The sequence below is a fragment of the Molothrus aeneus genome, chromosome 1 (assembly GCF_037042795.1).
Source record: "Molothrus aeneus isolate 106 chromosome 1, BPBGC_Maene_1.0, whole genome shotgun sequence".
Taxonomy (NCBI): Eukaryota; Metazoa; Chordata; class Aves; order Passeriformes; family Icteridae; genus Molothrus; species Molothrus aeneus.
In genome coordinates this window covers 46,661,215-46,688,514 of record NC_089646.1, presented here as the reverse complement: position 1 = coordinate 46,688,514, position 27,300 = coordinate 46,661,215, and the positions used below count along the sequence as shown (strand labels likewise).

Here is a 27,300-nt window from a genome sequence, read left to right as displayed (position 1 = left end):
TCTCTTACTTACAAAGATATACAGGCACCTAAAGAGAAGAGATGGGCATTTACTCAGATGTTGAGAAACAAGTAGGGTCTGATGCTTAATTTAAGTGAAGGATGACTCAAAGTCAGAGGGAAGCTAGAAACTTGCTTTTTAATCCCTTTCAAAAATTTCAGTAGGTGACTAATTCCAAACACAGATGTTGAAATTCCTTTAAGATGAGGGGTTTTTCCATTATTATAATGACAGTTTTAGTTTATGAATAAAAACATTGCTAAAAGCTTTAAGAAAATCCAATTTCTTCAGAGAACTACCACTGTAGTGTACTATATTTTGAGTATGATTTTTTGTTTTGTTATACAATTTTATTTTTGAAAGGAGGTAAGAAACCATCAATTAACACTTTGAAACTCCTGTGATAATTTACAAACACTGATGATCCTTTTTTGTATGATCCACATTTTCATTTTGGACATATTCAAACTGATAATCAAGCTTCTTTCACCCTAATACTGACAGAACTTACGTGATGTTTTTGAAGCAAGAAGAGTGGTTTTTGAACCAGTTAAAAACTGAAATCCGAGAGCATTTGCTTGGTCACCCTCAGACGGATCAACAAAGTCTGAAAAAGAAAGTTAAATACCGTTTTCTGTAATTTGACACTGGCATTCAGCAAAACTCAATCCATTGCCAGGACTATATCAATCTTTGCACAAGCAATTGAATGTGATTGTTTCCCTTCTTAGGTTCAAAAGTAACAAATATCAGCAGTTTGGTACACCCTTCCTTCATTCAGAGGTGGAATGTGAGCCACACACTGTTTCCCTTCCCCAGCCTGAAAACAAAAAATTGTTTCCCAGAGGTTCAGTCTGTACATTCTAAAAGAACTGCAATTATTGTAGAGCCCAAAGACTACCACTTTCACCAGATGCAAGGTCACCTTTAATTCAGATATTTATGCAAAACTTTTGCAGAAATTATCATTAAAATGGTTAAACCCACTCTCTTTTTAGGTTTCAGCAGAGAGCAAAACAAACATTCAGCTTGCTAAAACCAGCTACTCTGCAAAGTCCATCCATGCACATCTTTCTTTTCATTCCATATAGTGGATTATACCAGTTAAAAAGGTTTAATTTTAGAATATCATGTTTTTAAAACTATTATTTGTCACCACTACTCCCACTACTTCTCCTGAAAATAAGGCAAAAAAGGGAGAAGAGATACTACTTTTATTGCATTTATCAATTCAAATTTTGTTCACAAATTACATCAAAATAATAAATATAAACATAATAAACAGCATACTCTTTTTATTTAATCACTGTAAATGGAATGAACTGAAATCAGAACATTTTAATACCTTCTTGGTCCTATGCTTTGTTTTGTATTCTCAACAATGAATCCCTAGGCTAAAAATAAAATACAATGTGCTATTCTGAAAGCATTATTGCTTAGCCATAATGGAAGCTCATTATTAAAAACCTCAAAATAGAGACCCTTAAAAAAATGTTGCACATCCAGTTGAGAGTAAAGCTATATTTACCCTTAAAATGAAGAGAATCATACTACAAAAAAACAAACAAAACAAAGAAACAACAACACACCAACAAAGCTTACATCACTGTTCTCAGACAAATACATTATATAAGCTTTTAAAGAGATGCAGCTAAACCTTAAAAATACAATAATAAAGTTGTTGGCCCATACAGCTCTTAGCAAATTGTTCCAGAACCTTAGTCATCTGAATTTCTAAAACTTAATCACTGCCAGACTGAACTTACTCACAATCACGTTATAAGCCCTGTTTATTAATTTCTTCTTGTGCTAATATGATCATTTAGACCAATGATATAGCCACAAAATATTTACTGAAGTCAACTGTATTATCTTTTTTTTTGCCTGTGCATTATTAAGCTAAATGAGTCACTTTCCTTTAATTCTCTTGAAATCTCTAGATAACATTTTTCTCCACTTTTGAGTTATATGTATTATATTTTATTTAATATCAGCAACTAGCACTTAGTTTGCCAGTGCACAGTAACATGATATTGGTTTCCTGCATGGAAACATTTTGTGTAATGCATCCTCAATTTTTATTTCTTTGCTTATGATTAGAACATACTGTACCACAGAGTACTCTGTGGTAACTTCCACCTCCTCTCTCTTCCAATTGCAAGCACATAATTACAGCAAAACTTCTTAACATTACACTTCATAGTACTCAATTTCATTCTTCTTCCTCCAGTCCTAAGTGGAAATGAACTTCTCCTTCATGCTACTTTAATATAATGCTGAACAGAGAACATAGTTTGGTTTCGCACATCAGAAAATAATAATATGTTCAAGTCTTCTTTTTGGTTGAAGAAGGTAACTGAAATTATTAAATATAATCAGCTTCAGACTGATACATCAAATACTCCACAAGTCATCCTCCAAAGCAAATGTACCCCTTACGTACAACATTTACCACTCCTGCTTTGCCCTGCTCACCTTTTTTTAAATGAATGCCCATGATTTCCCCATTACAACACTGCTTAAGTAATTTTATGTAAAATTACTGTCTGCATACATAAAAATTAGATCTATACCATGTAAAGAAATCTGCAGTTTTACCAGAGACGGGTATACTACCCCAGGTGTATTATTGTTGAAATATTATGCCATCATTTCTTCCAAAATATATTTTTTAATATACTAACGTAAGATTTTTTAATTACTTCATTACTTCACATGGACAAACAATTCCTGTTGGGAGCTTCTAACACCTTTTATATTTAAAAACCTACCTGGAAAAATGGTGACAAAACTGATGGGAGGTTTGTTGGTATCAATAGTTAGCTTGTGGTTTGCTGCTTTTGAAGGTTGAGCTGGAAAGCAAACTAACTTCAAAGGCAGACTGAAACTACACTGTGAAACTCTTGGTATTCCTAAAATGAGAACACAGATTTTTCATTTCCACATTCTGAATACAGGATACTTAATACAGCTGTCCTCAAAGAGGCATAACAAGTTATTTAATGTGATTAAGGAATGTCTTAAAACCAAAACTATATAAAATTCTCATTCTTCCTAAAATTTTCCACCTAAAATATCTTTAAATTTGAATACTTCCAATTACTTTCTCAAGTGGACATCTTTATGTAGATGGGAAAATAAGAGTTATTAGTAAAACTACTCCATACGATACTTACACTAACTAACATGCCATGAAGATTAGTTTTATTTAATGCTCTAAACTAACATTACCACTTTAACATAAAAAAACCACTGCAATTACTCCCAATGCTTCAAATACAGAACTGAAGCATCAACATTTTCATCAGGAATATCACAAACTAAATGCTCTTTATAAGTATATTTACTCTTTTTTTACACACTCTTAAATAACATCTATGCAACCTTCATATTATCTGTCAGAGTTTTGTGGCTTAGAAAAAGAATGTATCCAATGGATACATCCTAAATCTATATTAAATTCTGTATTTCAATTTATTGCATCATAATAAAACAGAACTGTAGAACCAACTAGCTACTGCCCTGAATGTTGGGATCTACTATCACAAGCAATTTCATCAGAATGGTACAGGAGAAAAGAGGAAGTTTTAACATTAACATTAGAAAACACATTTGAATGTGTCAAAAATTTTCTCAGATATAAATATTGTTTGAAATTGCTGGCATGTCAGAGATTGCCTGGTATGTTCTATGCAAAAGGCAAAAGTGCTCATTGCTGTGAAATATGGAGTACTTGCTCTGTTGAGAAGACAGATTGTGGGATTTTTAAGGACAATTTTTTGATGAAGCATCTACAGGAAAACCTTGTTTAACATAATAGATTTTTAGAGACAATAAAGTAAGCTGGTGTCAGAAAAGTCATGAAACTGATAGGTACACAGAGGTATACACAGAGAGTATAAAAATTGAGCTCAAACATTCAATAGCCATCCAAGAAACCTGTTTTGCTAGTAATTTTGTTTGTTTGCTGCTCCTCAGATCTCTTCCAATGAAAAAACTACTTCTAAGACTCATTTCAGGGAAAAAATGCTATCATAAGGCTCAGATTATTCCCTGTGCTTGTCAATTCACAAGCTGTTTTGGCTGGCTGATAATGCCTACAAGCAACTGTTCTGCAGCAGCTTATAAATATAAAATCATAGAAAATTGAGCAGAAGACTCATTCAAACTGAAGACAGGTCTTCAAAATTAGAGTATCTCCAGGTTCAAAGGAAAATTCCTAAAGGAATAGTTGAAAATAAACCCATGATCTGTCAGAATGATTCATTCAACTGTATCTTCATCATCTGATGGGAAAAGTAAAATTTTTCTTGATGACAGCATAACACAAGCATCTTAGTATTAAACTTAGATAAGGAGATTTATCAACAGGAAATATTAGTAGCAAAAGTAGGCAAAAAGATTTTTATTTATATTTAAAACAAGACACTTTTCTTGTTTTTTTTCAGACCAGCTTTTTTCTATGTGGTTTGCTGTCAGTCTACCTCATCATAAACATAACTTTTCAATATTTCAGACAAAGGTCAAATCAAAACTAAATCAAGTATTATCTAGCTTTTGGAGGAGACTGGGGAGATTTCTAGTTGATTAATCCAAAACAGCTACATATAAGAAAAACAAACGAAAAAGCTGCAACAAAATTTATCACTACAGTTAAAACTTGCTGGGAAATGTTTCAGAGTATTTCAGAATTTTAAATGGCACTAAGGAAACAAACCCTACATGTGGGAAGCACAATTTCCTCAACCCATCAATGTGTCTAGCAACACATCTCACTTCATTTAGAGTTGTAGTACTTTGCATGATACACAATTTTAGCACTATAATGAAGGAAAAAAAAGGAAGTAAAAATTCAGATTCTCCTCTAATCTGAAAAAAACAGATGATGTTTAATGTTATCTCATAAGGTGCTAGTATTTAAAGGCATACTATGTACTTAAGTAATAAAACAGTCGCATGCCCTGTAGATACTATTTCATTTTCAAATTCCTCATGCATTTATTTAGTTATATTTTAAATATAAATTAATGTGCATGATAAAAAGTATTAAAACTCAGATGTCCCAATTTAGCGTGCTAAATATTCAGAGAATTAATATTTGCTCTGGTATTGTTGACCCTGAGTTTATATAGTGCAATGTATCCCACAGTAACGCAAAAAAGATTTTGTCACAGATAATTCTACCGTGCTCTGCTATATTCTCCTCAGGACAAGGTTTTCATCTTGGTTTGATATTTCTTAAAACAAAAATCCAACCTTCATTTTTAGAATACTATCCTTTCAAATTATATACAGTTGTTTTTATGCAGTTTATTGATCATTAATTTTTTTAATTACTTTGTCTAGCAGAAACATGCCACAGGGTAACAGTTATTCTTGTCAAGAGCAATATCTTATTGAGATGTTTCGAGCATCTATTTCCTGTACAACACCTCAAGGTCCATTGAAATATCCAGAAACCAGAAAAGGAGGGGAATGGTAACAGTTACCTTCCTGCTTCTTTTTACTGCACTTAGTAAGCTCAAAAGAGCATAAGTATTGAAAAATAAGACTCTCATATATTCATCTATAACTTTTGTTTAGAAAAACTGCAAAACTGGAAACTCCCTTTCAGTTGATCTCTAAATCTATGACAATCAACTTTTTTACTTTCTCAAAACACGACAGAATGTGTATTTAATATGTTTATTTTTAAAGTTCATAAAATATCTTCTACAAGCAGCACATCTTTTCAACACATCTACAGCTACACTGCAAAAACCACCCTTCTCTTTTTAGTCTTCATATACATAAGTTAATTTTCCAGTCTTTTTTTGTCTCTTAATTGTACCTTATCCATGAATTGTATCTACCACAATCACAGCTAAGTTTTGTACTGCTGGTAGTCTCAGACAGAAAGCAGCCTTGCAGCCTTGAATGCAATGTTTCCAATAGGAATTGGAATGAAGACATGTTGTGACATCATTCTTAGAGCTACTCAGCCCAAATAGCATAAATGCCTAATGGCTGTTTCAGTTGCACCAAAGATATAATTTAGCTGCCTAGCTGCTAAACCTGGGAAAAAAACAGATATAAGAAAGTATAATTGTTTCCAATTCCAATCTCAATGTACAAAGAACTTAATACTTACACAAAATTCCCATGTTACAAATGAGAAAGTACAATATGCTTCACCAAGAAATGTCCTTATGACCTTCTGTTCTCTATATCCACAGCTTCATAGCATCAAACCAAGAATAATAAGAACTTAGAGAAATAATAGGTAAAATAACAGCTCCCTTCCAAATCTGTTTAATTCAGCATACACTGTCACTCATAAAACTTGGCAATTTTTGCATTCACTCACCTTCAGGATTGAGCTCTGCCATATGAGCAGCAACAGGACAAAATGGGAAAAAAAAACATTATATATTACTCAAATTTTAAAAAAAGGAAATATAAGAGGGGTTTAAAAACTTAAGCCACATTTATTAAGTAGACGATACATAAAGACGTAATACTAGCCAAAAACAGACATGAGACCATATTCATCAATAGTGCAACTCCATCCAAGTGACTGACTCATCAAGCTTCAGCTGTCTGAATCCCACAGAGATAGACTGAAGAGTGATTTGGCCACAAATATGGATATCTTTAAAAACTAAAGAGGAAACAGTCTCTGTTCAGATAAAATGAAGTCACAAAAGTCTTAAAGTTTGTTTACTAGGGTATTACACTTAGGGATTTGACTGCCAAGTAACACTAGTATTTGTACGTAATTTCATAGAATTATCTCAAATAATTATTTAAATAAAAATTAAAAAATTAGCAGATCCTAGCCCTAACCCTAATTATGTTCCTTTACTTAGAAGTCTTTGAAATTCAACCAACCAAAGATAAGCTTTTAAAATTTATTCTTCAGTTTTAATAATTCTGTTAGTTGTCATTTCTGCTTGTTCTTTTTTTTAATAGAATGTAAACCATCAAACATATTCAAGATGCAAGCTTTTCTTCCTTCCCTAACCAAAAGGGTTGCAAAATCCAACTTAATATCTAAAATAATTTAAGCTTTATTAGCATTACCTGAAAGAAATAATACATTTATTTTCCAGTCTTAGGAAGCAAAATTAAAGAAACAAGACCAGCAAAACAAAAAGCAAGCTTTCAAAATCAGAGGATCCAAGACACTAACTAATGTGCTACCTATTCAGTCATTCTAAAAACCTGTCTAAGGCCACATCACTAATTTGGACAGTTATGAATGCACAGCATCTCACAAGGAATATGCAGTCAGAATCAGAGGACAGAGGGACTGAAGTTTAACAAGCTGTTCATTCAGGTTCCCAATTAAAAGGGAGGGCTTCCTTTTCTTTAGAAACACCCATTTCATTATTTTTCTAGAAATAAACATTTCAGTCACCGCACAGCCAAGACTACCATCATAAACACAATGCTTCAAGTGTGAAGTGATACAAAGAAAATATTTACATAAAAGTGTCGATATAGGATAAGGCACTCAAGACCACCACCCTCCACAGAAGCCCTTAGTACACATGCACTTCTTTCATGCCAATCTACTTCAATTGTGCTGGCACAGCTCTGTCTTTGCACAGTGAACCAAATCAGCAAATCTGGCTGAGAAACAACTGGTGACTGTGTGACCACAACAGGGGAGGAAGAGCAGGAGCAAAGCCAAGCAGCAAGAAGTGAAGAACTGACAGCTTAAACTGGTTTATGCAGCACTTAACATGGAAGCCCTGCCTAAATACAGCTTCTCAGTAGCCTGACACATTCACAAGTCTGTGTGTAGAACACTAAGCTAATAAACTTTCAGTTATGGATAGCAGAATAAATTTACATATTCTATTACTAGGACACTGTAACATCACATAAAATAACGAGTTGGTTTCTATTTCTTGGGCTTAGTTTATTATTTGGAATGAGTATGTTCATCTGTTAAAAAGGAAGTGAGGAATAATCATTCCCAGTGCTTTTTCAGATCTCATTCTCTGTGAGGAGGCATTATCATCACATTTGTTGGCAGACCAGGAGGGTGAACAGTCATAAAGATGTAATCAACTTCTCACTCCAAGAGGTGAAACAGAACAGAAACAAATTGATAGGACAGGGTGAGAAAGCTGGTACAGCTGTTTCCCAAGCAATAAGCTTCTGATTTTTCCTCTTTAAGACAAATTACGCAAATTGATGCAACATAAAATATTAACTAAAACTGAAGACTAGATAAACATTATTTCTTCATTATTACTGCCCTTAGAAAATTTCAAAATAAGATTTATAAGAAACACATAGGGGAAAAGGCCTCAAAAAAAAAAAGGGAACATCACTTTCAAGTCTCCAGTGGCTCACCTGTTGGTATATGATATGAAACCATGCAAGTCCCTTCTAGTTCTGGTGGAGAACAATTCTCCTTTAAAAAGACAGACAGGACCACAGTTTCAGATGAATCTGGTTCTAAAAACAATACAAAATTAAATCAATTAACAGGAGCATCCAAATGAAAGCAGCATATTTCCTAGCACTTTGGGAATTATTTTACTAAATTATGATCGCTTCTCTATTAGTTCACCTTTATCAAATCACAGCCTTTTCTTTTAATCCTTAATTTGTAAAAGGCAAAATAGGGCCTTCAAGCATTTTGAAGCATAACCTATAAAACAATTCAGCACACTGAACATGGCAAATATAAAAGAAATTAGATTTACATTGTAATTCTGGTATTTTACAAAGACATTTGCTCCTGTCACTTATTGAGAAAATATAAGAACTGCCCCTTCAAGTGAGAGTAGCAGTCAGTAAAGCCCTGTTTCAATAGGGACTATTACTTCCCATTTCAGAGCAGAAATGGCCCGCAGTTCCAACTGAAGCAGCAGGAACACTTGTCTGAACACTTCAGCTCCTCCACATAGTCTTAAAGGTAACCCCACCTGCAGTCTAACCAACAAGAGTGGGGAAAATCAGGATGATCAAAAAGCTGATTCTACTTTGGGAACAGATGGTAGACTGTTCCCCAGTTCACAAACTTACTGTCCCTGTTTGTAGATCAAGACTGGCATTTCTACATAGACAGAAATGTCAGCCAAACAAAATAACCCAAGACTACAGAAGTACTACAGAATAATCGGGGGTTTTTTGCCTCTATCATGAAGCTGCCACCCTGTCTCTCTTCACCTGTCACACATCATATCACAACCAAGGACACAACTCCACTCTTTCCTACTTCATCTTCCTCCACCAAGCAGTGTCAAAAAGCTGTGGAGTGCAGGCAAGGCAAACTTGTAATTGCTTTAACCACTGTATATCTGCAACAATGCATTCACTGGAGGCTGGGCTATACCTTTTTAAACCTCAGAAAAAGTAACAGAATAATACAACAGCTGTGATGGTACTGCCATAATTTACCTAAATCATCGAAGACAAACTGGTCACAGGTCACTGCTAATGGAGCTTGCACACACACGGCCAGGCATGGCTTCTGTGCTTTCACTCTGCTCTGGATTGTTATCTAGATCAAGGAGCATACAGAAGTATTTAAAGGAAGTAACTAATTAATCTGTACAGCAAGAAAAAAAAAATCCATAACCAACAGAAAGAGATGAAAATCTGCAAAGACCAATTCAGCAACAACGCTTAAGGACTTAAAACTTCAACTTCAAAACAAGTATTTTCATTTTACAATTCTTATTTACTCACAGCCAATAATTATACACAGTAACTTTCAAGATTACAAAAACCTGAGGGGATTTCTCATGTTTTTTGTAATTTTAAACCAAGACAAACTAAAGCTAAAGTATTATTTGAGGGCTTAATACCCTGCACGCATCAAGAGCATTCCTTCTAATGCAAACAAATATAAAACTTTGCATTTGTTAGGTGATTATAGTGAAAAAAACCCAAGAAGAATAAAATCAAAGATAACCAAAGAAACTATAATTATAATAACTTCCTTTAACTGCATACAGTAATGCATAGTCTTCTGAATAACTTCAAGTTTTGGGGTTTTTTACTGCAAACAAAATAAGAAAATCCATATACAGGATACTCAGCACAACAACTCCAGATAATGAAAGCTCAGCTAAACATAGAGTGGCCCTCATTGCTTCTATTGTGCACAGCTATTCCACTGCAAAACCAATGGATATCAAAAAAGTGTCCCTAACTCATATCTTAAATGAAAGTATAGTATTGACTGAGATCTGAATGTGGTCTGCATAGACAGAGACCATATTTCTAATATTACCTATTTTGCATTGCTGGTCTACCAAGGAGCTCACTACAGCCAGGTTAAATGAATTTAGAATATTATTACTTACAAAATTACTCAAGTGTTAGGAAACTACTTTGGCTACTTTAACTTAATTACCATCAACATTGATTTAGGTTTAAAAATACACCAGTTATCGCAGAAAAAAAATTCTAGAAAAAATTGAATTCATGGTAACTCCTACATTTAGTATTTTTGTTTCACTAAAAGGTAAAAGATGCATAAACAAGAAAAGAGAATGAGGAATTAACTATGTCTTCTCATTAAAAAAAGCTTATGAAATACATAAATACATCATTCATTTGAACTCCTTTGAGCAGACTTATCACTGATTTTATCAGAATAGTGGTTTTATCCTGTATCCTTTTTAGCACTGAAAAATGCAGAGAAAGATGTTGGACCAAGTACAAGTAAACCACACTAGTCTGAGGGGATCTGGTTCAAATAGTTCAGTTACCCTCTGAATTTTTCACTCTAGACTCTCTAGAAAGAGAACTTGCAAGGTCCTAAAAATTAAAATCCATTAATATTCTTAGAAGATCATCCTAAAGTCAAAAATAAAAATCATGATCCTTTTTAGGCAAGACTGAGGAAAAACCATTCTTGCATGCACATGCATGTGCACACATACACACACTTTCTTTACAATCAGTTACAGGAACCAGCTGTCATGAAGAACTGCAATTTTCTAATTAGATTTTCCTACATTTTTAAATTGCTAAAGCTATGAAAGTATTTTTACAAAAGAAAGTCTATTTCTGTTAATTGACAACCAAAAAGGCAGCTGAAGATTATAAACTTCCCAGTTGAGTAACCAAACTTTTATTGCCATTGGAAAAAATATTCTCATGACTTCAAAAACTACTTCATTCTATCTAAATAATGTTTCTGTGATGGCTTACTGATAAGCCTATCAAAATTCAAACTGCAGTCACTTTCTGACTGTAGCAGAAGGCTTGCTAGAATGACACCATGTCTTACTGAGGAGAAAAAAAATTAACTATGTATTGTATTTCAAACTTCTCTCATTTTCATTTTCTAAGCGAAATACACAGGAAGTAACAGGTTTGTTATGATTTGCCACCACTATTCAAATGCTACCGTTTGAGTTAGGCACAGTACCTTTACTGTGAGTGATGGCACTGCCCCTGTTTTTACCTCACTCTCAATGGCTTGCTGTGGAGAAAAAAATAAAAATAGATGAAATTCAATGTTCCACATGAACAAGCGAACACAATAAAAGCAATATTACTTTCATACCATCAACTTGGTAAACACAGAATTAAAATTAAAGGACTTATCATTCCTATGACAGATTAAAATACACAAAACACATTTCTGAGTTCCTTCTGAAGTCTCTGTTTGAAACTCCCTGCAAAAAAGATAGCAAAAGGTCATGAATGTAGTATATATAAGAAACTAATACACTCTGATGTATATAAGAATATTTGAAGCTGTTTTGATTGGCACAATACTTTTCACTGTATATTTATTCAAATTCTGAAAATACTTCCTGCTATTCAGTAGGAAAAGGTGACTTCCAATCTGCCAATATATTATATACACAACATAGCATCTACTATAAAATCATCACACACTATTTTATAATCAGAAATACACCTGAAACTTCAAAAGAAAATTCTAGCAGGCACTTCAATACTCCTGCTAATTTCTATTTCAATAGGCAATTCCATCTACTTCAACATTTATCTTGACCTTGTGTATTGGTCTCGTGGTCTATTTTAATCTTATTTTATGTTTATATTTTATTTTGAAACAGGTCAGTCACTACAGTTGAACAAAATGCTCCCATTTAAACTATTATAAAGAAATACTTCTCTCGCTTCTGCTATAATACCAAATTACTGATTTGAACTTATACTTTCTCATTATTAAACAGTAAATTAAAAACAGTAAAATCAGGGCCACTTCTGCAAACTTCATAAGAAGTCAGAAAGCTGGTAGACTCTCTGGGTTCCAGAAGTAGGATTTTCATTTGTACATTGTGCATGTTTCTCAGCTAAAAAAAGACAGATACTCTCATACAGGCTTGTCACACTCTCTGGTGACCAGTGGTTGATTCTGAAACAATAGCAGGGGTATAAAGATATGGAACCTTACCACATTCAGCTTTCAGAAATTACCTGGATTTCCTGGATCAGAGGCCACACACAGGAGGTAGCATTAAATAACAGAATGGTCCTCCACTTGCTTATCTACACAATTTTAATACTCTATATCCTCTTTGCTTTTATCACACAGATTGCAATTTCAATCTTTTCACAAGTGCAGAAGTAGCATCGGAAATCCTGTAGCTCCCAAGGTAACTGTAGAAGGCCTAAAATTGTTCCTACTTTTGCTTATTGATCCTTCCCCACAAAGTATCTTATCAGATTTTTCCTTCCTAGGCAGCTACTGAAAGAACCCACAGAAAAGCCGACCACACAGGAAACTAAGATATATGGGCAGATAAAGATTCAGAGCTGTGGTTTGATTGATAGACCGAGTTACTCACATATGAAACAGACCAGTTGCATCTGGAAGGTTGAGCAAATGAGCACAGCAGCATTAGAGCATTCTGTGCACCTAACAGTTCCAAGGGTTGTGAGCAGATTATTGCAGCTAGCCAAGATCAGGTCACACTGTCCTTTTTTCCACAGACAAGTGCTAGGACACTAGCATACATTATAAAGAGGTCCATTTATCAAAGAAAAACATCCTTATGTATTTTTTAAACAGTAAGTAGCTGTGAAAAATCAGTTTTGCCAAAACTAGTGGCCAGAAATGGATAATTAAAGATGTTATAGTGCAGTAAGTACTTTGTATGTACGTTATGTACAAGCTCTTCCAAATCCCACTTTGACTAATTTTTGTAAACTACATATGTATACAACATGAATAAAGTAATTAGGCTGCAACACCAAAGAATATTGAACGATAGCTTGTTGAAGAGAGATTATTTCCTAGAATGCAGCTTGAGTGGTTTGAGTATTCTGTCTTTGAAAGATTAAAGGGTGACACTTTGTTTCCCCCAACATTTACCACTGCTCACCACTACAAAGTTATTCCAGACCCTAAGTTCCTGTTCACTTATGTTTGCTCAGACAAGGATCTAAAGGTCCCCAAACAGAATATAAATAAATAATTTTAATAATTCTAGTTAAAATCTTTAATAAAAGTGGGTGCTAATTGATGGAAAACTGTGGGCCATGAAGCTCAGTCACACAAATGTAAATAATAATCGCTATGCATGATCAGTCATTATTTACATTATATGAAATCAATGGGTTTTTTGGAGTCATTTCCTTTTTATATAGGTACGTACAGATTCTTCATCCAAATCAGGTGAAACTTCTGCTGTGACAGTTACATCTCTCTGTTTTTCAGATTCAGGCAAAATATCTTAAAGAAAAAGAAAAAAGCAAAAGCAAATCAGTTATCCTCTAAGAAACATTCAGCTACATTCCTAAAAACAATACTATTTCAACAGCATCAAGTCTGGAAGTTAGACCTCTACACCTACTAGTGTAAAGAAAAAAAAATAGCAATGTGTATGATTTTGGAAACTTCAAAAAAAGCGTCACAATTTCATTAGATTTCTACAGACAATGTATACCTGGATCTCATTCTGGGTTTCTGATTTAAGTATGAAAAAGGATTTAGATGCATTCTATAACAAGATTTTAAACCTAATATCCATGATCTTCAGAGACTGTATTTTTAAGGTATTTTTAAACTTTTGTCCTCACATGCATATACCAATATACGATGAATAACTACCTCCAAAATAACTCCACACATCTCATGGCACTTCCATATAAATAATTTTATAGTGAATATGTTTAACAAAGAAAGATTCTGTGTCTAACAGTCTAATCTTCAGCAAATTCCTCTGCATTACGAGGTATATCAAAGTTTTATGTATAGACCATTACATGTGGCTTGACTAAATTAAGTCACCAGATTATTTCTAGGACTATCAACATACAAGGCAAAAGAATGCTACAAACTCACTAAAATCCATAATACAAAACCTTATGTATACACGCAAAAAAAAAATTATACAAATTAAATCCTGAAAAACCTTGAGGAATTGCATAACCTCTTAAGAGTCCAGAAGTACAGCTCTAGGATATTTGCATTTTTCTGAAATGCGTTTCTATTTTTTAACATACTAAATGTATTGGAAAATTAAAAATCTGAACAGGAAATATATAGTTCCTAAAGTAACAAGTAAAGAGTTGATGTAAAGGGGCGATTAACATATTAATTGAATAACTGAGAGCATGAGCACATTCAGAAAGCTGCAAGAATTTTATTACACACAGAGTCCTGAAAATGACCTAGAAGTAGTAGACAGCACATTATGTCTCTCAAACAAAGGGGTCAAGGGAAAAGATTTTGATGAAGACAGAAAATAAGTATTCATTTTCTTGTGCTCAGAGAGAAATGCCTCCTTTAACTACAAGAGAGAAAAGCAAAACCTAAACACATTTCTCCAACACCACCTAGAAAAGAAGTTTAGGACTGTTTTATACTGCCACAATTGCAAAGAACTGGTCCTGCCAGTTACACATAGCTCAGCATGGTCCATTCTTTTTCTATCCCTTCTCAACCATTTCTCTTCTGGTTGCTTCTTCAAGCTAACAATGTTGCAACCTCTGTCATACAGTCATTTTTCTAATAGAAGTATAACAGAGATTACAATCAAAGTTTACATGTAAGTATCAGCTTTTTGTTACAATTAAACTGAGCCAAAACATGTTTAATCACTTATGTCATCCAGACTGATGCAAGTAACATTAGATTTAAGTTAGTATAACAGTTAAGATTTTTAAATATTTCATCAGTTTATACTGTAAATCCTTATTCTTCTAAATGTATAAAACAGCTTAAGTTCAACAGTTTAATGGTCAGCACTGGACAGAAATACAAGACATTTATGGAAATAACTACCCTAAGGTTTTTTAACACGATGACCTAATTCTAAATACCTTCTGCATTTGAAAGTCAAAATGAAACAAAGAATAATTATTTCCATATAAGGGCAGATATTTTCAAAACAACACAAGCTCTGACTGCACAAGCATGAATTCAAAAGACAAGAAATTAATGGGTCATTTTAAAGACCGTGTTCAGGAGTAAATTAACAGCAACCAAGGCTCATGCTGAAGTTTTAAGAAAAAAAAGCCAAAATGAAACAAAAGCCAAAACATCCAAAATTGACAGGTATTCTTCACAAGTAAAATGTTTTGTTGTATAAGAATGTTCTCATACAAGTTTTACATCCAGATAAAGAAACTCAAGCACAGCATCATTAGGACATTTCTCCACAAAAAAAGAGCATCCACAAAAACTCATCTGAAAACACCACTTAGATCAGATTAGACAATTTGAGGAAGAAAAGGAATTTAAGAAAAAAGAATGGTGAAAAAATCAAAAATATTCATAGCAAATTTATCATTCATGACAGTTATTACAAAATTTTAAAAGGACAGCTACAGTTCCTTTCTCTCTTCTTAGAGTTTCCAGACAACATGTTGAAATTAACAAGCTGAAGTGGATTCCCTCCAAATTTGTTGATTTGTTATTTTTGTCATGCTTTTCTTTCCTTAAGTTATGATAGACAAAATTGTCAGATACCCATAAGGATGGACTGTGGTAAAAATCAGTGGAATTTATGCACATCTATATGCTTTAAATTACACATTACTGGATTCAGAAAATTAAAATCCTGATATATGTCAGTCTACCATGATAATGGATGAAGTTACATGTAATTACAAAATAAAGAAATCTTTGCGTTGCAGAATCAAACTCATGCTTGCAGATTTTTTTTTTTCTAAGAATTTCAATTGCGAGGTTTTTCTTTTTTTTTTTTCACCTAGAAAACCATGACTTTTTCTTTAATGCATTTTAAGAACATGCTATCTATCATGAAGGAAAAAAATTAATTTGTTCTTTCTATTTGTTGAAGATTTATCCATAGCTTCCTGTAAAATCACGTGCTTCCAATTCCTTGTACAAGCCAGGCTGTTCAAAAACACAGTTATGAAAACATAAACTTTGAGGGATCTCTGTAGAAATTATGTGCCCTTATTTGAATAAAATCAATGCAAGTTATTAGCACTGTATATAAATTCCAGAATTTATTATCATCAGATGTGTCATTCTGTTCTACAAATATGCTTTTGAATATCAAACTAACAGAAAAGTTGCTTTTAAAAAAGTCATTTTTTGTTAATTTCATAACTTAAAAAGTCATTTGTATTAATAAAATGCATTTGGCAATACTTTTATTCTCTCTGAAACCTAACTACATCAGATTGTTGAAATTCTTCAAGTTTTCTTGCCTTTGTCTAGTCCCTGCACCATCAATTTTTATTCTGAACCGTTGCACTAGTGAGAAGTATCTGCAACCTTATGTAAATAACTTTAACCTTCCAACACCATTATGAAAATACAAAGAAAAACCCCTTTATCCAAGGGCTTTACTGTCTAGGATTTATTTTTTTAATCTTAAATACTAAATTTTCTACAGAAATGTAACTATGGGTAAAGTCTGAAACTAAAATATTTTAAAATGCTAAAAGGAAAGTCAGGTAGATAAAGGTAAGTAAAAATATAGAACAAGAAAGAAGTATACCTTGTGTTTTTGTGGCCTCCCTGATGATTTTCTGAAGCTCTTTCATTTCAGCATTCATTTCTTCATAGTTTATTTCCCTAGAGTCAACCTTAGGAGCCTGGAAGAGTGAAGGATCAGTTCCAAGGTATGAACATTGAAGATGCCCATCATCACTCAGAGTGACTATAACACCCTTCAAGTCTCTGTACAAAAAAAAAAAAATAAAGCTTACTAAGAAATTGGGAAGAATCACAGAAGCAATAACATTAATAATAATATTTATTCCTTAATTAAGACATCTTCATTAATATTACTCGCACTTAGTGCAATCATACCTAAGAATGGATTTGTCTTAGATGACTAAAGGGCCCTCAGAACCTGTAAATCTGTACAATCAGAAGAGGTAAGGGAAAGGATCAGAACAAACAAGCTGAATACACTGGACAGTTGTAACCTATTTATTCATCTAAGTCTTTTGAAGTTGCAATATTTAGATTACTATGCAGGAAAAGGAATCTGGGGGAGGGAAAAGGGAAGGGAAAAGAGGGGTTAGAAGAAATGAACAGATGGAAGATGCTCACAAAGAAGACAGCTTTAGGGCTTTGATGGTATTAATAGCTCCCCTAACCAATTCTTTGGCTGCTATTGCAGCTACTGTGCTGGCTTCAAACCCAGGCTGGCTCTTCCCTCCTGTATGCATCTGAAAGGAAACCACACAGATCGAGAGCATTCCCCTTACACTCCTCTGAATCAATACCAGTGAGTGTTTTACTAGCTGCACTATAGTCTCTTTTCTCTCAAGGGAAAAGTACCTCATTGCTCCTACAAAAATCTCACTTGTGTTGCTTATCTGATCTGTACAACGTAAATGCAAGATTCAGGAAAGTATTTAACAAACTGTGAGACAATAGGGACTATTGCCCGCATTTTGCATAATTTGAAGCTTACTCCAAACAGAAGAGAAACTGAAAAGTAAAAACCAGCATAGAAGTTAACAGCAAATGCTAGGAGCATAAAGTTTCACTTTATTTTTAAAAATGCCTACTTTTAATTCAATTAAAATCCTAATCATAATCACAGCATTACACATTCATGCCAGTAACTTGCTCTTACTCCATCCTTAGAATACCTTATAGCAGACACTGCCTTTGCATCAAACACAACTGCCATAAAAAGCAAAGATAGATCAAGTTTAATTCTTAGATACTAAAAGTGACTTGGACAAGAAGGCCTAATTCACTATCACACAAATCAAACCCTTGTAAAATACTGAATTTATGTAAGCGTTCAAGCTATAATTCATTAGAATTAACAAAAATTCTTTAAACTTATACACATTGATACCTTTCAAAGGCCTCCTCTAGTACAATAGAAAGGCAGGTAGCTATGTAAAAGAAATAGAATTCTCTATGGTTTCCTACACAGTCTAGTAGCATGGCTCCAGAACACACAGATGGAAAACCTTAATCCAAAATTTTCATTGGTAATAGTAATTACAAAAGCCAACAGATGTCACAGATTAATTTTGACCACTGATGGTCCACTTGTACTGTTCAAAATGTGGTTTTGTTGCACACTATTGCCACAATCCCAATGGTGGTTCTACAGCTGCAATCAAATAATCTGGAAAAACTACGCTGTAACTGAGATCATCTGAACTCTGTATAGTCATAACTGTGCACAGGAATGAAGACCCTACTGGGCACTATACAAAAAAGGAATTGCTGTAGGTAAGTTTAAGCTTTCTCTTTCTACAGAAAGCAGTTGTTACTCAGTGAAAGAAATAAATCTCTTTGTTGAATTATGAATGTATGGAAACTGCTTGTGAGGGTTTTTTGGACAGCAGGTACCTCCAGTCAGCCCTTCACTGAGGCTGGAATATGCAAATCTGAACTGCCCTCTGAACAGAACACACATCAAAGGCCTCAAACACAATGTTCCTCTTATCTACCACATAAGCTCATCTTAAACAGAAACAGTCTTCTTTTTTGGGACTACTGCTTATTGCTACAGAAAAGCTTCCATCTACCACTGCAACTTTTAACATGCAACTTTTCAGCACACCCTACCAAAAAGGTAACAGGAAGCTGTCTTTGTGAGCACCATAAGGCTGGAGATGCCAAGACTCACACAACAAATACTTGAAGAAAAATAAGTGGAAGACTTATACTAATTTTCAACTTACATATCCAGTACCTGTGCTAGCAGCCATCCTGTGAATGTCATGACTTTTTTGTGACCTGTGAGCTTGGGGCTTGTATCCTAAAGGGACTTTCTGACAAACTGTAAACTATCAGCAGGAACTGAAACTACGCATGAGTCCTAGTTTCTCTCGCTACTTGGATATTTGTTGTTGATTTGTTGTTGGTTTCTTTGCTCAGGATTGGGTCTGTTCTTTCAATTACATGCAGAACTGCCCATCCTAATTTTCTTATATCCAAAAAGCTTGGTACAACACAAACCTGTGCTTACAGAATTCTGGATGGCACATGAAACAAATACATTGGGACAAACCTGAGTTCCCTAATATGAGAAATGCTAGGAGACAGACTATTCTGAATACTTGCACCACAACACAACCTTAGCAAGCATGCAAATAACACCCAATGCACAGAATTTTGTCAGCATCTGCCAAATGTTTGCAAGGAGCTTTGCCATATTGGTCAGGGGTGCAGCAAAGTCTTTAAAACTGGGGCATTGTTGAGGCAGTGCATGCTACCAAATGTACTGCCCCACTCTTTGCTACCAAATTATAGCAAATAATGACTTTTTTAAGGGGTGGGGGGGCAAAACAAGAGAAACAGCACCAAGAGCTTTTTCTACAACTGGATAAAGAAAACTTCTGAAAACAAGACAATTTCTAGAATTGTCCAGCAACGGCTTTGGACAATCTTAACATTTTTTCCCAAAAGTATGCATCTGTTAATCTAATAAGGAAAGATCCATGAGGAATCTGAATGTAAATCAAAAGGGCATGAAGAAATATCGCTACAAAGTCAGCAATAAATCTTTGATGATATACTACTAAGGTATAATACATTCAAAAGTGGTTTGTAAGTACCGCCCTTCCTATACACAATTAAGCTGGCAGTCATCTGCAGCTAATCAGTCTATCAAAGGAGATCCATTTAAACTAATGAGGTGATTTACCTATGTAAATTATGCCTGGCTTAACTTCTGAGTCAGCATTACAGAATGCACATTCAGAAGCTCCACCTTAAAATGAACTCATTTCAACCAGCTTTTCTGATAGTCATGACACCCTTGACGTCTACACTATCAGAGACAAAAGCATTAGTTTAAGAAAGCAGCATTACAAACTACGATTTTCCTTTGCTTCAGTTAGTGTTCTGCTGGGTCCCAAACAAGAAGATTGTTCAACATGAAACATACCTAAGTATAAAAAAGCCTTTCTCAGTAATCTTTCCTCGTTAAAAGCGGTCCATGAATTTGCACATCAACAGAAACAATAAGAAAAATATGGGTAAGCAGTTCTAATATTTTTTTTATAATACATTCATTTCTCTGTTGGAATGTTTGTCAACCAGTCAAAATTGCACTATTTTCTCAATCTTTTTTTAACAGTGGTTGAGGACAGCAGGGGGAGGGGAAGCATATTAAACAGTTTTATAGAACTTTCCCCACAGCTACTGCTCTCACACAATATCCTTGCAAATACCATTACTTCATTTGGCACATTTTGCATACAATCTGGAATTTCTAGTACTTGTTAAATTTCTTTTATTGTAAGCTATTCTTTTTTTACTATGTATCACACAATAGTCAGAGTAATAGTAAATCTAAGGGGACATTTTAACAGTGAGGAACTCAAAGTATAAAACAAATTATTCTGATATCTAAAATAACTTTACAGTACAAAGCAACTCCTACACACATATGGTAATAATTTGAAAAACTATCTTTTATTGGATTCTGGGTAATAATAATGGCATATGCTTTTTGTAGGTCTTTTCTTACTAAACAAATTGCTCATAACATAATTCTTGAAGAAATTAAAATGCTTTGCATGTTTCCAGTTATATAATACCAAACTGATCACTCAAACAATTGATTTAGAGGTTGAATCAGTAGTTCTGTTTTACTTGAATGACACATGCTAAGCTTTGGACAACTCTTAGGACAAGGTCTGGTTATTGACACCATTTGCAGCTTTAATTATTTATATTAGCTCATAAAATTTCTACTTCAATTTCAGAAGTGGCCTTAATTGCTATTACTCAAACTAACCATTTTAGAAAACAAGATTCTCTGCAATACTACTTTCTGTTCCTTATTGACAATGTATTATATAAAAACTACTAAACTAGGAAACTAATTCCTGGAATTGTGTTCAAGCATTTTGAATCCATTTCTCTCCTCATTTTATCACCCTTTGAGGTAATTTTAGGCAAGAGCATATCTCAATAGCACTTTTTAGTTTAGTGCTTTTGAAAACCTAAATTATTCTAAGTTCACTACCATTTCAGTATCATTTTAAGGCATAACTACATGAAGTATCTGTAAAAGATGCTAATGGAAGATCACACTAGGAATAACTAACTATAAGAATTTTCTAACATGAACTAATGGGAATAAAAGTGAAAAGTCCATCTAACTTTTATTAAACACACACTCCAAAATCTCAAGTATGCCCACAGCTGAATATTCAAAGTACATTGAGTGTGACTCAATGCAAGCTACTGCTGATACCCAACTGTCCTGCAGATCTCTAGAGCACTCTCAGGCTTCTTTAAAATGCTTTCCTCAGTTAAAAAATCTTGGTTCAACTTACATTAGAAGTAATACTTACATGTGTGAACCTTCCCCATGCTGCTATTACACATGAAAACAGACAACCTAATTAATATTAAAAATTAAAATTTTTTTAAACTCTTTATATTATATATTTAGCATGCTTTGCACACTCTGCAGAGGACACACAAACAAATAATGTAAACATAGTGCTCAAATATAATTATTTAACAATATGTAATTATATTAAATAACATAAAGGGACTGCTTTACAGAAAAGCATCCTTCATCTTTCCCATTTGTATGTTACCTTAAAAGAATACCAGATACTAAACTAGTTTAAAAAATTATAAAGTGCATGCAAGAAGAAGAGGGAAATGAAACATGATTTCATCTTGATAACCAATGCAAAAGCAGTTTTAAAAGGGAAGTTATGACTAGAACAACATGTCAACATTTATCCCCTCTTATAAACACTGAAATGCAGAGGGCCAGACCTGAGTAAAACCTGAATGTGACCATTTTAAATGGCTGAAGAATTCTCCACCTTTCAGGTCCTATATGGGTACTTTTGTTCCCTGCTTGTGAGTGAAGACATCTCCACAAGCAGCTTTACATGGCACCACTACACAGCAAAACAACAAAGCAGCCAACACCAGGACAAACTTTCACCAGGCTTTAGCTTTTGTAGTCCTCCTTGTGTAGTTTTCTCTTTGAAAAAGACTCTGCCTAAAATGCCGCCCAGCAACCAAATAAAAAGGAGTATTTTCCATCAAACAAAACAAAAAAGAATAAAAGAAGAAAAAATAAAGAAGAAGAAAAGGAAATTGACTGTTTTTACTTTTACTGCCAAGTTAAAAGCAAGCACTACTCCCAGGAGTTTGGGTCGGGGGTCCTTTCTGCCAGAGCACTACTGCCACCTGCGGGGCAGCAGAGCTGTCATACAGGTGAGCCCTGAGCGCTACCACGTCACATTATGTGAAGCGGGGTTATAAGGTGCGGGGTTTTTTACCAGGGTCACTGTAACAGCTTAACAGTTATTTCCTTGGCACATGACAATCTTACCAGGCTAATATTTAACAGTAAATACCCTGGGACACACATGAGACAGCCTGCATAAGACAACCTTCTCATGAGACAACCTTCTGCATGAGACAACCTTCTGGTCCCTCCAGGCAGGGAACACACACACCACACACTAATACAGGCAGACTAGGCATGAAATTTAAGCTCATGCTACAAGCTGCATACAAAATGCAGAATTTTATCTGAAGGATTACCGACCTTGTTTCTTGTTTTAAATATAAAATCAAAACTATTTCAGATCTAACAAAATTTTTATTTAAAAATTACAGCAGATAGCTATCCAAAATACAGTTTTAAAGTAAAATTAGTATTTATCACCAAATAGAATAAAAACATAATATTCAGAGTGGTGACAGAGGCCTCCAGATATATATGTTCTTGCTTTAAGCAAAAAAATATAAAGAGCGCTGAAGTATAATGTATTCAAGGAAAAATTCATAATTTACACATTGCATTCCTCAGTATCACAGTTCCATATCTAAGACACTTAGTGGCATTAGGAGAATTGAAAATGAACGTGAGGACTGACAAGCAAACTGGATTACTTTAGTAAGAGTGCAGCCTATATGTCAGAGCTCTAAATAACAAGAAACAAGAGAAATTGCATTGTGATTTCTCTGTGACAGTACCAGCATTAGCAACAAGAAAAAAAATTAACGCCAGCTGTGACACATTTAAACATCTCCATGCTTCATTCTCTCTTAGAGTGTATTTCTGCATTTGCACTTTTTTCATGTGAAACCTACAATCTGTTTCAAGCCCAAGCTCCCTCACAGACAGACAAGTATATAACAGCTTTCAAGGGCTCTACTAACAGCTATGCCATTGTGAATTTATGATATGGAGAGCCTCAACATTTATCCTTCCTCTAAGCCTTCTCTTCTCCCACTTCCAGGTAGAGGTTAGCGTTCATATCGCTACAGGCAAGCTGGAGAGGCCCCTGGGATCTCTGCTTCCAAAATAAAAGAGAAGCAAGGAGATTCACTGATAAAATCTACATTCCAGTTAAGTTTATCATTTTAGATAAAGTATATTCCTAATGGTTGGCTTCCTGTAAGATAATACTGGGAGGTACACAAGGAAAATTAGACCACGCACAGATTATAAAGAGGTGAACAAGAATAACCATAATGTGTCTTTAAAACAGATTTATTCTGAAAGCTTGAAGAATTGCATAACTTTTAAAACACTCAACTCAAATTAGTTTACATCTCTTTCTCTTCACAGTTGCCTGCAAGTTTCAAAATTCACCAGCATTTCAGTAAGGGAAAAGTGTGTACACTTTCTACTATTAGTTTTGACAATATTTATAATTGTATCCTCACCCTGTCTGGTAAAGAACAAAACTGTTTTTTCAAAGCATCTCTAGCACTTTGCACTACTTGCTGCCTCTCAGTTCCACAGCTTGACATAAATGCCCCATGTGCTCCTCAGTGTACAAAAAAAAGTCTTTCAGGTTATTAGCATAATAATCAAGACATTCAAAATCAACAGACTGAAACTCTTCATAAAACTGTTTTTCAAACAAGACACCCAGCACTTTCATGGGTAGAGTGTCAGAATACATCCATAAATTCCAATGCGCTGCTCAATAACCAGCTCCAAGACTGAGAGTTCAGAACCTGATACAAGTTATAGTCCACTCTGTCACAACAACTGGCACACACAAATAATGGGCTAGCCAAAAACACCCCCATGATATTTGTTCAAACACAAGGACCTTATTTAAAATACTAGAGGGGAGTTACTTGCCTTCTTATTCTTGAGAATTTCCACTTTTAAGGTTTTCTCTAGAACCATGAAGGTAGCAATATTTTCAGTGCTATTCTAAAGTTGAAACACTTACAAAATCATATGAGTGTAAAAAGTAGGTTTTTTTGAAAAAGCAAATAAGTGACATGCAATAAAATTAGGAGAACTGGCAATATGGGCATGTGCTTATCATCATAGAGTAAACACCATTTGAAGCTGGCTTGCTAGAAAATCACAGTATATGCTGGATATAGTATGTGGCACATCTGTGTCATTTTCAGGATCAGAAACCTACTAAAGTAAAAGAAATACAATCACATTCATATTTTGCAGCTAGGATACACATATTAAATTTATCTCTTCAAAAGATCTTTGAAAAGGGTTGTATTTTCTATTGCCATCTCTCAAAAATCTAGTGGCAGATCAGCGATGAGAAAAACAGATGTAATCTTTTTTTTCCCCTTAAAAATATTTCTTTAAAATGCAATTATGTTTAAGTAGAAAGATTCTAGAAATCTCTGCATTTAATTTCTCAGATCAGGCAACATTCTTACAGACCACTCAAATAAAAATTTATATATATACATGTATAAAACTGAACAGTTCATACTGTACGTCATAACTGGCATTGCCTCTATTACAGTACTACTACACAGAAAGGGAAAATCTTTCAACAAACTATAAAGTTTGATTCCTGCAGTTTTCTTTCCATAAAACTGTGTAATAAGTGCTAAGTTTTGCTGGGTTTATATGTAATTTTTGCCATTTTTATACAGTGATCCTTTAACAGTTATGGTAGCTGTGGTGATGTCAGTTATAATAAGGAATAACAGATGGGCTGGAATGAAGAACAAAGTATTTTCAAGCACCTGGATAGCTAAAAAATTCAATGAGGGGAGTTTTATTTTGACTCCACCCAGTATTACCATATATGTGGTTGCACTTTCACACCTTATAGAATTAATTCAACTACAATATTTCTCCATGTTTTTTCCAGTTAAATTCAATTCCTGTAATTCCTGTTGCCTTTCTACTGTTTGGAGAGCCCAGCTACATAAAGTACATTCATCCAACCACCCAACATACTACAGTTCTGTGCCAAAAAAAAGTTTTAACTTCAAGTTCATATTTGGACCAGGCCAATACTTTCTCACTAACAAACTCATGGCAGATTTTAGTATTTTTTTTTAAATACTGGATGCTAAAATTTCATAAAAGCACATTATCAACCAATGACTATACACCAGAATTTTGAACTCCAATTTTTTGATTCACCTAACTTATTTAAATTAAACTCATCAGTCTGTTGGGCTACATATGAGTTCAAATCTGGAAATTAATCCTGAGTCAAAACAAAGAATTTAAACCCTTGTTTATGTTCTCTTCTTTAAGGAGACAGGTTGCTGAATTAGAGACTTTTTACATAATTTTATTCAGATAAAGTGCCATGAAGTTGCAAGCAAGTTAACTATGTCAGGCTCAAGTTAACTATGTCAGGCTCAAGCTATTACTCATACACACAAGTCTTGTTCTATGAAGCCAGTGAACAGCACCCTACAGGGACTTTAAACCTCATTAGACCAGTAAGTACACAAACCACACATTTCTTACCAACCATTCTAATACTATGAAATACTAATAAATCAGAAAATCCCAAGAGAGCATTGTATTAAATATTTTTCAAAAAGGAAAAAGTATTATTCTCTCTATTCACTGCATTAACTGTAAAACTCTTTATTGTTTGGTGTTGTGGGAAAGATAGGTTTAGTTTTAAATGCAATAAACACAATATCTCCTTCAGCAGAGTGTTCCCCTTAGAAATGCAAAATGGGCAACCCTGAAGTGCAGCACCACATGTCCATTGGCCTATGCTTCAAGTGTGTTGGAAGTAGTGTAGGAACAATCTCTGTCTCAGTCACCAAAAATCCTCAGCCTTGCAGTCAAGCTGCAGACTGATGGGGAGAGACTGGATAGGAACAGAGTATTGTAACACGCAGTAAGGTACTAAGTCATAAAACCCACCCAAGCCTTCCTCACATATTCTTTCACACCCAGGGTTAAAGCACTTGGAATTTTTCTGCAGGTACTCATCATTTTAGTGAATGATTTTTAGTAGAGTTGGAGTAAAATGATAACTCAGTACACATCAAGAAACTCTTGCTTTAGTAAATTAGAAGTCACTGTCTTTAAAACTAACTTGTATGTTAAAATATTGTAAAATACTCTTTTGCAATGCACCTTCGTAACTGTAACACAAGTGGGGATATCCTGAGAGAAAGTCCAGTACTCATGGCTATCAGCACCACGTGGGACAGTTCAATATTCAAACACTTATTAACATGATCACATAGAAAATTAAATTTCAGTCCCTTCATTAGTCAAAGTCTCTGCTTCTTTATTATTTATGCAAGGGCAGAGACTCATACAAGAACAATGTTACAAATTCTAGATGTAATGATTCACTTTATTTTGTCTTATAAGTAGTAAGAAAATTGGACACTACTATAGCAACTTAAATCAGTAATTTTTCAGTGATTCAGTAAACTGCAGGATCTCCTGCATCTCAGCCTACACAATGCAACCTTAAAGTAATAAATTTTGGCCTCTAATTCAGCAAAATCAAATACAGAACTGCATATGTCAGAAAATTACCACCAATAGCCCATGGGTAGCTGGTTTCAAGAGATGGCTGATGAATATATTACTACCTGACACAGTCATAACGGGCTCATGGTTCATGTACCAATGTTAGGAGTTCAGGCATGACCCCAAAAGTCAAGACTACAGTGATCATACTTGGAGAAGCAGTACTGGCAATTTGCAG

General features: G+C 34.3%; 1 protein-coding gene across 1 annotated transcript in view; it reads right to left on the bottom strand.

Moving 5' to 3' along the window:
• Nucleotides 1-27,300, bottom strand: part of BBS9 (Bardet-Biedl syndrome 9) — a 282,783-nt gene that overhangs the window by 213,611 nt on the left and 41,872 nt on the right. The window contains exons 10-17 of the mRNA XM_066556456.1: nt 16,908-17,089; nt 13,587-13,663; nt 11,384-11,437; nt 9,400-9,502; nt 8,347-8,451; nt 6,347-6,361; nt 2,772-2,912; nt 512-607 (exon numbers count right to left, since the gene is read on the bottom strand). Coding sequence (XP_066412553.1) covers nt 512-607; nt 2,772-2,912; nt 6,347-6,361; nt 8,347-8,451; nt 9,400-9,502; nt 11,384-11,437; nt 13,587-13,663; nt 16,908-17,089 — 773 coding nt within the window. The remainder of the gene's footprint in view (nt 1-511; nt 608-2,771; nt 2,913-6,346; nt 6,362-8,346; nt 8,452-9,399; nt 9,503-11,383; nt 11,438-13,586; nt 13,664-16,907; nt 17,090-27,300) is intronic.